Genomic DNA, 12,761 nt, shown 5'->3' with positions numbered 1-12,761 from the left:
CCACTTGAGAATCGTGTGTAAATAGAAATGGGGTTTCTGTGGACAGTGCAAACAGAACAACCTCCTCTGTTAGAGTAGAAATGTGTGCGCCTGGTGTGAGAGTAAGGATTCCTATGGCCATGCCCAGGGACAGGTCATTGAAGGGAGGCAGGTGCAGCCTCAAGGAGAAGGAAAGCATGCCAACATTTTTCCAGCCCCAAGTCCAAGCCAGTTCTGAACTAGGTGCCTTCATCTGCCTGTTTTCATTCAATCTTCACAACAGATTTGAGAAACTATATTTTAATACCCTTGCTTTACAGGGAAGGAAACTAAGGCTCAGAAAGATGATGTCACCTGCAGGAATACATTAGGGATGCTCTTAGGCGGGCATCCCTGTGTCTAGAAGAAAAACTTTTGAAGATGTGGGAACATAGAAGAGAAATTTTTATTTCAGATTATGGAAAGGAAGAGGGGTTAAAGGAACCTAAACCAGGAATTTTAAAGGCAGGAAAATTGGCATAACGTAGATGTAGGGCTTCAGTGAAGACTTGGGAAGTCTGGGAACAAAGAGAGGTTTAAATCACAGCAAGCACACTTCAGATTCAAGGTCAGTGTTAACAGTGCTCCCAACCACTCAGGGCTTCGCATTGACCCTCCACAATCTCGTAACTTCTCTCCTCCTTCTCTTTTCTGTCCCTTTGTTCCGTCTCCAGTTCTGGAAGCAAAACCAGACTCTTCTCCTATTTAGCCATATCTCAGTTTAGCCATTATCTCTTATTGCCTTGATTTCTGCTGACCCCCAGGCCTCAGGGTCCCACCTCCCAGCCCATGCAGTTTATCCAAGTATTTTCACAGAGACAGTTTGCTTTCCAAAAGGAGTCGCTATTCTAGCTGGTAGACAAAACCTTTTTCACATGGTTACAGGGACGTAAGAAGAAGAAAGAAAAGAACATAGACCATTTAAGTGAGGAAACATTAAAACCCTGCCTCAGAAGGAGCAGGGGGCCATCATAGTATCATGAAAAGGAGTCTCTAGCCTGTAGTCTCTAGGGAGAGGAAGGCCTCTCTCTGCCACCCTGGAGAAATCCCTTCCCCTCCTGGGACTTTGTTCTTCATCCCTGGAGCAAGAGGTTGGGTCTCCCAGAGCCCTTCCTGCTGTCCAGTACTGGGATTCTCAAGAGACTGTGTTTAGGAATATGTCTTGCCTCCACCCCATCCCTACTAAAAATATCACAGAGAAAAGCTTCCCAACGGCATTATTTCTTTTTTTTTTTTTTTAATAAATTTATTTATTTATTTATTTTTGGCTGCGTTGGGCCTTCGTTTCTGCGTGAGGGCTTTCTCTAGTTGCGGCGAGCGGGGGCCACTCTTCATCGCGGTGCGCAGGCCTCTCACTGTCGCGGCCTCTCTTGTTGCGGGGCACAGGCTCCAGACGCACAGGCTCAGTAGTTGTGGCTCATGGGCCTAGTTGCTCCGCGGCATGTGGGATCTTCCCAGACCAGGGCTCGAACCCGTGTCCCCTGCATTGGCAGGTAGATTCTCAACCACTGCGCCACCAGGGAAGCCCATTATTTCTTTTTAATTTTTAACCTAGAGGCTGATGATGTTGTGTTGTCTTTGTTTTGACTGGGTGGGAGAGTTGGTTGTGCAACTTGGGAAAAGTAGAAAGAACTCGGAGCAAACAAAAAGTGATCCAGAAAGTCAAATAATCTCAGATAGCACAGGAATCACCTGAGGACGCTACTCAAATGTAGACTCCGATTCCTTAAGCCTGCAGTGGGTCCCAAGGTTTCTAACGAGCTCTCAGATGATGCCTATGCTTCTGGCCCGTGGACCACACTTTGGGTAGCAGTGGGGCTAGAGAAGGTCAAATAGTGCTTATTATTCTTGATTTTTAAAAAAGAAAATCAAAACAGAGGAGTGAAAAATATAGCTTGGAAGGATTCCTATCCAAAAAGCTAAAATTAAAAAAAATGTTTAGTGTTCTAGAGGAAAGTTCCAGTGAAAGAGGGAGAGAGAATTAATATGACTAAATTTAACGAATGAATTAGTGATTATCAAGATGTACACTCAGACCCTCGCTCTACGAGGACGCCATCAAAGGCCTGCTTCCCTAGGAAAGCTTCTGCCTGAAACAGGCAACACTACTAATCTTCCAGATTCCAAAGCTACGGACCTCCAAGTCTTCCTTACTTCACGTTCAATAGACCATCCTTCATCACTCTATTGGTCATCCCTCCAGCCTAACGTTGGTGTGCCCTTGCCCTCTGTTCTAATTCCATCTCTCTGGTCCAGGCCACCATCCCTCTGTGCCCATTTTAATGTAGTTGTCTGTGTGCTTCTCAATCTCTAGTCTCTTCCATCTCTAATTCACTGCCTGTGTCTGCCAAGCATCTTCCGACAACAGCGTTTCAGTGTGCCCTTCCCCAACTCAAGAGTCTTGGGATTCGAGCCCTCGTACTTTGGGAGCCAGCTTTTCTTCTCATCTCCCGCCCCTCACCCACCCACCCACCCACCCAGCCTGTCTTCTCAACCATCCCTGAAGGAGATCACCCAGTGACATCGAAAAAGCCCATGTAACCCCCAAAGTTTAACTCACACAGCTGTTTAAGCATTTTCTTGAACATTCTGGAAATAAAAGGCCTGAATATCCCACCCACGTTTGTAAATGCTCCACAAAAACATTTTGAGAAATGAACATCACACCTTAACAACATGGCAGCAACTTGCACATAAGAGCACAATAAATATAGTCACCCTGAATTTCTGAGTCTACCCTTCCTGTGTTTCTCGACTATCATTCCTTTTGATGTTTAACCACTGTTTCACGTCCCTAAACTAGTTGCTAACGTGAGTACCCTTTTACAAAGGCTTATAGGTGCCATCTTGTGGAGAAAAATGCAAACAGGCAGGTCTAGAGATAGGCTGTGAGTCAAGGAAATGACAAGGGCGAGCATGAGCCTCCCTCTTTGCTGGTCCCTGGATTCACCCACAGTCCTCCAAGGGCCTTTTGATTGGACCTGTGGGTCCCGGCTGTCTGCACCCAGGAGGCCGTGTAAATGGGGCCGGTGTGCAAGCAGCCTCCATCCTACAGCACAGTTCATCCGCCCAACTCGCTATTGCCTTTTTGCTAGTAATCTGGCTTCCGGGACTTTGCCCTGTAGAGTGTAGACAAGTATCTCTCTGCTCCTTTCTGCAAGAAACTTCCTAATCCTGACCCCTTGGCTGCCCAGACCACAGCTCCTCACAGACCCGTCCCTCCTGAGGCCCTACAGAGTGAAGATACAATCTGACCAAATACTTTAAACAGAATTCTCTTCAAACAGAGAACAGTCAGCCTTACTGTTCTACTGTAAAGTGGAAGTCCAGAGGTTTCTACTATTCTGTACAAAAATATGGACACCTTGCTTTTATAATAGAGCAGTTGTCATTGTTGTAATTCATTCATGCACCACCCCCCCCCCGCCATTTCAGTCCATCAAGGAGGAAGATCATGAAAGCGAAGCACTGAAATTTTAGAGTTTGGGATACCCCTACTCTCCAGGGAAAGACGACCCTAGTGGGAAGAGGGGTGGTAATTCTCTCACTGCATATCAAATGTTTCCCTCTCAGGACTACTTCCATCAGATTTGTAAACACTCATGTAGTTGATTCTCACCCAATTTTATCCTAGGAGAACACCAACATTTCCTTCCAGTGGAGTCACTTGGTAAGGTGCTATTCTCTAATGAAATAAGACAGCTGAAAAGGGAGAGCCATAAGCTTGATTAAAACCAGATTGCCAGTTTCACAATTACCTTCCTTAAGGAAGCCAAAATACCTTTTATCCCATGGACCATTTCTTCCCTCCAAATGAATGACATTGTCAGTTTGTTTCCCGTTGATTCCTGTTTCCAATTTAATTTTGTCTACATGAAGCAAATTCCTCTGACTTTAGACATGGCAGGATTCTTCACATCAGGGCTGTATCATTTTTTTTTTCCCCAGAAACAATTTAGCACCAGAAGAGACTTAGAGATGATCCAGTTCAAGAAGCAAGTTGGTTCCTATAATTTTGATCTCTTGATTCCTCAACCAGCTGCTACTTCATTCAACACTTACTATGCACCTACTGTATGCCAGGCACTGTGCTCTTTCCAGTACATAACCCTGCTCATATTGAAGTTCAGCCAAAAGGCAAGATTCAAGAGCTCTAGAAGGCTACTGGCTAGCCTGATAGCAGTGGGGAAGGGTTTTTTAAAACTGGATAATTAAGTATTCTGTGCTCATTCGCTTCTGACACTTACAGATGACTGTTTTTGCACTTCTAGGAAATTGCCATTGTTTTAAAGCTTTTTTCCAGGGGATCTGTGCTCCTAGGTGTTCCGTGAGCTGTGGGATAAACTAGAGCAGTGCTTCTCAACCGGGGGTGGTTTTGTTCCCAAAGGGACATTTGGCAATGTCTGGAGACAGTTCTGTTTGTCATACTGAGGGGGAGGGCTGCTACTGGCATCCAGTGGGCAGAAGCCAGGGGTGCTGCTAACCATCTTACAATGCAGAAGACAATCCCCACAACCAAGAACTATCTAGGCCTAATTGGCATTAGAGCCGCAGTTGAGAAACCGTGGCCGTGAGGAACAAGAGCCAGCAGGAAGGTGAGACGCGGGCTTCCAAACCCTGCCAGCCCCTCTTCAACCAGAACAGTTCTGCTTTTCTCATTTTACGTATTGGAGTTCTCTCTGTTTCTGCGTGAGGTTTTGTTTGAAAAGTATGTGTCTTCTGCTTAAGGAAAAGAAGAAAACAACTGAGGTAGAAGGTAACTCTTTGCCTTCCGTTTTATAGTTGAGACACATTGGGACGAATCAAGTGGGCAGCGGGATGAGGGCCAGTCAGGGGCAGACTGGAGCCTTCAACCTGAGCCTCGGCCTTGTCTGTGCAGGGCTCTGCATGCCTCCCTCTGAACATATACATGCCATATTGAAAGATGGCATCGTGTCTGCCTTTTTTTTTTTTTTTTAACATCTTTATTGGAGTATAATTGCTTTACAATGGTGTGTTAGTTTCTGCTTTATAACAAAGTGAATCAGTTATACATATACATATGTTCCCATATCTCTTCCCTCTTGCATCTCCCTCCCTCCCACCCTCCCTATCCCACCCCTCTAGGTGGTCACAAAGCACCGAGCTGATCTCTCTGTGCTATGCGGCTGCTTCCCACTAGCTATCTATTTTACGTTTGGTAGTGTATATATGTCCATGCCACTCTCTCACTTTGTCCCAGCTTACCCTTCCCCCTCCCCATATCCTCAAGTCCATTCTCTAGTAGGTCTGTGTCTTTATTCCCGTCTTGCCACTAGGTTCTTCATGACCTTTTTTTTTTTCCTTAGGTTCCATATATATGTGTTAGCATACTGTATTTGTTTTTCTCTTTCTGACTTACTTCACTCTGTATGACAGACTCTAACTCCATCCACCTCACTACAAATAACTCCATTTCGTTTCTTTTTATGGCTGAGTAATATTCCATTGCATATATGTGCCACATCTTCTTTACCATTCATCCGATGATGGACATTTAGTGTCTGCCTTTTGATTTAAACCAGGGGTTGGCTTTTTTTTTTTTTTCTGTAAATCACTAAATCATAAGTATTGTAGGCTCTGTGGGCCATACTATCTCTGTTGCAACTACTCAGCTCTGCTGTTATAACACAAAAGCAGCTCTGGACAGTAAGTAAACTGTAAGTAATGGGCATGTTTGTGTTCCAATAAATCTTTATTTATAAAAACAGATGATGGGCCAGATATGGCCTGTGGGCGGTAGTTTGCTGACCCCTGATTTAGACCATAAGTAGGAACCGTGTTGGTTTTACCTTCACGTCTCCCCTGCCTCACACCGTATTGGCACGTAGTACAGGCTCCTCAGGAAACATTTACCAAACTACATTGAGGGTCAATCATGCGGGCACAAGTGCTAGAAGATTTTCATTAGAAAAACAACTGGAAAAATATCCCTCCAGTGTTTCCCAGAGGTTTTCTGTATATTGTTTAACTATTTCCCTATGTTGGACATTTAGGATGTTTCCATTTTTTCATTAATAATGAATAATAATAATAATACTGTGATGAGCTCCTTCATAGAGAAATTGTTGGCCTCATTTCTTATAATTTCCTTAGTGTAAATTCCTAGAAGGATTCCTGGGTCAAACAGTATATATTGCTAAATAGCTTTCCAGGAAGGTGTTATTGATCTACATTCCTGACCGTAATAAGAGGGAGATATTTATCATAGGCAAAAGATTTCTTTCAACAGGGTGTCATGAATAAAAGTTTTGGCATCCATACGTATTTCCACGAATTAGCTCACCGTAAATGTAAGTAAATTGGTGTTAGTGACTAATCATTTTAATAATAACGTTCTCCCACACTGTTGGGAAAGCATGGTTATTAAGGCACATTGTTTTACCTGTCGGTGTCATCTACCCAGCCAGTTGAGTTTACCCCATCTGATGTGCTTACTGAGCACACACAGAAGCATCTGCTTCCCATTAGGGAATCAGAAGCTCCACTATCTGCACGCCTGGCACCAGCCTCCCCTGCCATGCTGTACAGAGGCCTCCTCCCTGTGAAATTCACCACCAACTATGTCATCCAGCTTGCTCATTTCCCACAGGAAATTTCATTTAGGTTAATTTTGGCATAAAATTGGGGGCAATTCTTGAGCAATTTCTCCTGTGATGGCTTACAACATATAAAATTTTCCTACAACATGTTGCAAAAATCACTGGAAGAGTATAAGGATATCTCATAGTTGTCCAATTGCCTTTGTAACAACAAGAAATATCTCTTTTGAACGACAGTATATGGTGAGCAAAAAAAAAAAAAAAGAGAGAGAGATGAAATATAGATCAGGGGCCAGGGACCAGATGTTTGTTCTATCCTTTTTCACTCAATGCTTTTGGAGCAGTAAGGGTGCAAAGGAGCCATGTAAGCTGTCTTACCTTTATGGAGAACTTGGCCTTTTCTTAGCCCTTCACACGTTTCTGAATTTCTCCAAATGAAGAAGAGAATATCTGCAACTGAGAAGTAATAGAAAATGCTATAGAAATAAGAGTGAGTCTGAACACTTATATAAGGATGGGATTTACTTTAAAATGGATAGATTCCAGATGAAACCAAGTCTATGAAGACAATGATAAACCCAGAGTTGTCTGAGAAGCCACCATATCCAGCATCCTTCTTTTTATTTTATTTATTTATTTTTCTTTCTTTTTTTTTTTAATCAGTCATCAATTTTATACACATCACTGTATACATGTCAATCCCAGCATCCTTCTAAATGCCTTCCATGTTTACCTCATCTGATCCTCCCAATAGTGCTATGAGGTACCACCCCAGCCACAGATCAACTGAGGCTCAGAATGGCTGATCAACAGGTCAATGATGCAGCACTCCTAAGTGGCAGAGCCAGCACGAGACCCAGGTCCAGCAGTGTCACCTTAAGTGCCCACTGATGGCACTTTGGTGGTGCCTCTGAAAGAGTTTAGAGGCACAGACCAGCACCATTAAGTCAACCCCATCAGAGACCAATTGACCAGACTTCTGATATGCAAACCAGAATTCAGGTCAGATTCATTTCTGAGCACTGTCCCCTGAAAGATCTGGATGGTGGTGGAAATGTTTTCAGCACCAAGCCCAGAGAGAAGCAAGCCACCCAGCATCACACATAAGTCAGGGACTGAGCCAGGACTATGCTCCAGGTTTCCTGATTCCCAGTGCGACATTTTTTCCCTCATGCCGAACTGCTTTTCCTGCTAAATTACGTCAGCTCCACTTATCAACTTATACCTCCATGTTTTAGAGGAGAATACCAGCTGCTTTAAAGAAAGCAACAAAGCACATGAATCTGTACATGTGATAAAATTTTGTAGACCTATACACCAAGAAGAAGTGCAGGTAAAAAATGGCAAAATCCAAATAAGGTTTATCTGTGAGTTAATATGTTATACTGATGTCCATGATATGCATGGTTTTGACCACATGCTGTGCTAATGTGAGATACTGTCATTGGAGGAGCCTGGGTGATGGGTCACTGAAATGCTCTGTACTGTTTTTGTAACTTCTTGTGAGTCTTAAACTATCTCAAAGTTAAAAGTTAGAACAGTAAGAAAGTTATGGGACAGTAATGTGATGGGAAGATGAGCTAAAATATTTATTCACTTGCTGTGTGTATAATGGTAAAACAGTCAACGTGAGAGAGATACAAAATGTGCTCGGTGCTTCATAATGTTGGAAGAGGAGAATGCCAGAGTCACTTCTGGACCAAGCTCTCACAGTCACTATAGTAACAGTGCCTTGAACTTGCTCCTCCACACCTATAGGTCACAGCCACCATCCACTCCTTCGACAAAGCTAGAACCCTCAGTGTGACCTCTGATCCTTTGGAGGGGGGCAGTTTTTGCATAATGGTTACAAGCATGGGATTTGGGTTCAAATCCAGCCCCACCTCTTATTAGCAGCATAGCCTTGGGCCAGTTACCTAACCTCTCTCTTAAGTCTTAGTTTCCTAGTTTTTCAGCAATAGCACAGATTGCTTTTTAAGATTAAATGAGGAAACTACATATTCAGAGGACCTGGAATATGACAAAGACTGTAGATGTTAGGTTTGATGATACTGAGGGGGAGGAGGAGGAGACAATGATTTGAGTTCCCTTCTGCCTCACAAAGGCCTGTCCATTTTGCTCCCTAAGCATCTTTCAAATCCTCTTCGTGCCATCATCATCCCCCTAGTTCAGACTGGGATCTTGCCACATTCTCCAGACTTATGCACCCCATTGTTAATTATCAGCTTTCTAAAAGAGAATTGATCTGGCCCAGCACGACATAGAGAATGCAGGGACTCCTCGTTGCCTAATAGCGTGTGATTTTCTGCATGTGTGTCTAATCGCCCCAGTTAGATTCAAATTCCTATAGTCAAGACCCGTGTCAGAGTCAGCCTGGGATTTCCCAGATTTCGCCCAGTGCAGTCACTCAACAACATCAGTGATAAAATGTGTGTTCACATGTTTAGATCTTGCCATGATTGATCCTTCTTTTACTTCAGATTCTAGCCCAAAGCTCACTTCCTTAGCCATGCCCTGCCTGGACTCCAAGTCCAAATTTTCCCTCATTATATCATCTGATCTTCATAATAGCCCCATGCAAGAGAAGGGACAGTTGTCAGATGTGTAATTTACCTGTGCCCTCAGTGCTAAAAATAAAGGTCTTGAAAGCACGTCATCTGCCCAGTTCGCGTTATGGGGTTGTCCCTCCTGCTTTGCGAACTGCATGTGGTTCATTTAGCAACTCCATAGCAACTGAGCCTCTCGGAGACCCTGGCTAGCCACTAGAACACTAGAAGGGTGCTCGGTTAGCCTTTTGTCACCCCTCAAGGAAGGTTCACACACCCCTTGTTCTGACTTCTCTCTTAAGGAGTGAACCCTGGGTGCTCAGAATCCAGAGATGGGCTTTGAGGAGGCAGGATGTTACCTTCAGTTCTTGGCATCACTTGTGCAACCACATGCATCATTGAAGCCAACCTCCAGGCTCTTGGACATCTACCAGGAAAAACTGCTGCAGCCCTCCCTCCCCATGTCTAGATTCATCCTGAGTGGCAGTGTGGTGCGGAAAATCTGGTGTGGGATCCATTGGAATGTGCAGAGCATTTTAATAGAGGGTCTATTTCCAAGATAAAATGGCGTTTTGTCTGTGTGTGTGGTTGTCCGAAGCAATCCACGGCTGTGTAATTTCCTTGTGATCATCCCATTCTAACTGAGCTGCGGGCTGAGGATTGATGCAGAGTCAGTCCCTGTCTTCGGAGGCTCTTGTTCATTCCTGAAATATCCCATACACCCCATTGACAAGAGAAGGACTCACTGGACTGCCTGCTCTCCCCTCTCTAAGACCCACTCGTCACTACAGCTAAAGTTATCACCTGAAAAACAAATCTGAGGATGGCCCCCTCCTTCTTCAGCGGTTGTTGATATGATAGAATAAAATTCTGATTCTTCACCCTGGCAAACAAGATCCTTAATGAATTCAGCTAAATTCTCCAGCCTCCTTTCATCCTTAGCAGCAAACCTACACTTCAACCATGTCTGTCTATGAGCATGCTTTCCTACTTCCTCAGTGTTCTTTCCTACTTCTGTGCCTTGGTACACGTTGTTGCCTTTACCTGGAGTGCCCCAAGGGAATGAGCTCCATCTGGGATAAGTTGAGGCCAGGGGTAGCAAGAATGGATCATGCAGCGGGGAAGGGAAGAAGTTAAGATTTTGCTAGACAGGGCAGGGTGTGAGTGCTGCCAGGTTTTCTGTTCATCTTCCCCTTCAGTGGGAATCAGAGGCATCTCTGTTCAGTTAGAACCTTTCTTTAGCAACATGGGATCTACTTTCCCAAACTTTTGCTGATGGTGGCCTTTTTGTTTGTTTGTTTCAAAACAAAGGAGAACCCAGAGCAGGGGTGCGGGCTAGAAACCATGCACGGAAAGCGTTTTTCTTATTTTTCTGCTAAAACGTGCACAGGGCAAGGGCAAGAAATATTTGAGGGAGGAGAAATTCATAGCAAACATGGCACTTTGAAAGGCTAATTGGATGTGGAGGAACATATTGAGACGATGTTCTGTTATTGTCAGAAATAATGTTTTACAGAGAAGCTATTTGTGAAGAGAGACCAGTTATTGTTGATGGACTAATGTGCACTCAGGAATATGGAAATAATAATGCAGATGTACAGTGCCTGCAGAAAGATGCCAGTCAAACATGAAGTCGGAGGGGAAAGAATGAACACCTTTTGATTTGACTCTGCCTGTAGGATTTGGCCCATAGGACCCACGTGAACAGACCCAGGATTGTTTAACAAAATCAAAAGTGGACTTCGAATGGTTTGCTGAGCACTTTGCCCCTCAGGTGGGGTCTGACGATTGCTCTTAGAATTCCAGAACCAACACAAACCTCTGATTCAGCAGACATGTGTCTCATGTTGTAGAATACCATTCTGATTTCAAGTATCATTTCCTATCCCCGTAACCCAGTGAAATAGTCCTGTCATCCCGATATTTCATTGTCCAAACTATAATCAGCTCACTTCTATCTGCCAACAGAAGTGTGACAGAATCTTCTCTGTTCAGACCACATGTCCCAACTTTAAATTCAGGATACACGAATGTGAGTCCTGTGGACTCAGCTGCAGACGTGGAAAAGGATTCTGTGAAGACCATTCCATTCGGTCCTAAGGTTTAATTGCCTAAGAAACACATGAATAGGGAGGGGGAAGATAAAGCAAAAAGATCTTGGGATGAATAATGAGAAGATTCATTGGGGAGGAAACGCAGGAAGGTCAGAGTTCATTTAAACTCTGATGCATCCCATTATTTAGATACGTATTATCCAGTTTCCTGATGTTTCTGGTCCTTGCTTCCCTGTATCCTTCTGCCCTGGGAAAAATGCTTTAGAGGAGCCAAGCAAAAGTCCCAACTGCTCAGCTTTTCAGAGTCACAGTGACCAGTGGGGACCCAGATCTCAACCAATTTGATTTAATTTCCTAAGAAACAGGGCCTGAGAACACTTACTGTTGGGGGTACTTGGCTAAGTGTTTGTATCGTCTGTCGTTTAGGACAGAAGACTTGAGGACAAACCCCGATTTTAGGTCCCAAAAAACTTCCAGCAGGGGGTTGGATTTTCAGGACAACTTCACTGTCCAACCTGTTTAATAAATGTCCAGTCCCCACACCCTCCTTATGTATTTTCTCTGTGTTATTTTTCTCCTGATTACCAAGTGTGCTTGTTTTACTTACTTGTTTACTGATGTGGCCCCCCACCTCGCCCCTAGAACATACATTTCACACATAACCTAGGAAAGAAGTTCCTTGCCCAGAGTAGGTGCTCAGTGGAAATCTGTTGAGCGAAGGGAAGAATGAACTTGCTTATCTACAGGATCTGGATGGGGACAGGAGGAAGTTCAGGTCGAGACCCACCAATGGATCTTCATTCGTCCCCTCTCCCCTTCTTCCCTGGGATGCTCTTGACATATGCTACAAGAGTCTCTTGTTTTCCACCTCTTTGCAGAGCATTGGCTGTGATGACTACCTAGGCTCCGACAAAGTCGTGGACAAATGCGGGGTGTGCGGAGGCGATAACACGGGCTGTCAGGTTGTGTCGGGTGTGTTTAAGCATGCCCTCACCAGCCTGGGCTACCACCGAGTTGTTGAGATTCCTCAAGGAGCCACAAAAATCAACATCACCGAGATGTACAAGAGCAACAACTATTTGGGTAAGCTTGATCTTTTTCCAGAGGAAACCAGCTGTCCCTACAAGATGATTTATTCCTTCCAGGATTGTGACACGGCAGTGTCCAGAGGTCCTTGGACCTGTAGAAGGTGCCACTGGGGAATGCCAAAGCAGTACCCGGCCTCCCCTTGAAATGATATGGAGAAAGTAAAAAAGTCCTTCTTGCAAGGAGATGTTTAATATCTACGTATTTAAACCAGCCTTTGTTCCTTCTACGAGATACAAGGCTATGAAATCAGGAATGGCCTAAATTGTTTCTCTGAAATGGGGGAGGCTCTTTGAAATGCCAAGAGATCTGCCAGTCTTCTTCTGTTGGAATTTCAGGAGGACAGGGGCAGTTGATGATCCTGTCCGGACTCTCACTCTGCGGGGGTCTAAAGCAAAAGCCATTATTCTCTTCTTTCTGCTTCATCAGCCTGGGGCAACAGTATGTGTGTGTCTTTGGAACAGCTACAGAACCCCTCAGCGATCATTTTGGGCAAT

General features: G+C 44.3%; 1 protein-coding gene across 2 annotated transcripts in view; it reads left to right on the top strand.

Annotated features, from left to right (window-relative positions):
- THSD4 (thrombospondin type 1 domain containing 4) overlaps window positions 1-12,761 on the top strand; it is a 583,087-nt gene that overhangs the window by 478,311 nt on the left and 92,015 nt on the right. For both annotated transcript variants that reach the window (XM_036844549.1, XM_036844548.1), the window contains exon 8: window positions 12,057-12,261. In XM_036844549.1, the coding sequence (XP_036700444.1) occupies window positions 12,057-12,261 (205 nt within the window). The remainder of the gene's footprint in view (window positions 1-12,056; window positions 12,262-12,761) is intronic.

Source organism: Balaenoptera musculus, chromosome 2 (assembly GCF_009873245.2).
Source record: "Balaenoptera musculus isolate JJ_BM4_2016_0621 chromosome 2, mBalMus1.pri.v3, whole genome shotgun sequence".
In the NCBI taxonomy this organism is placed as follows: domain Eukaryota; kingdom Metazoa; phylum Chordata; class Mammalia; order Artiodactyla; family Balaenopteridae; genus Balaenoptera; species Balaenoptera musculus.
The sequence above is the reverse complement of the archived record's forward strand: the minus strand, read 5'-3'. Positions and strand labels throughout refer to the sequence as shown.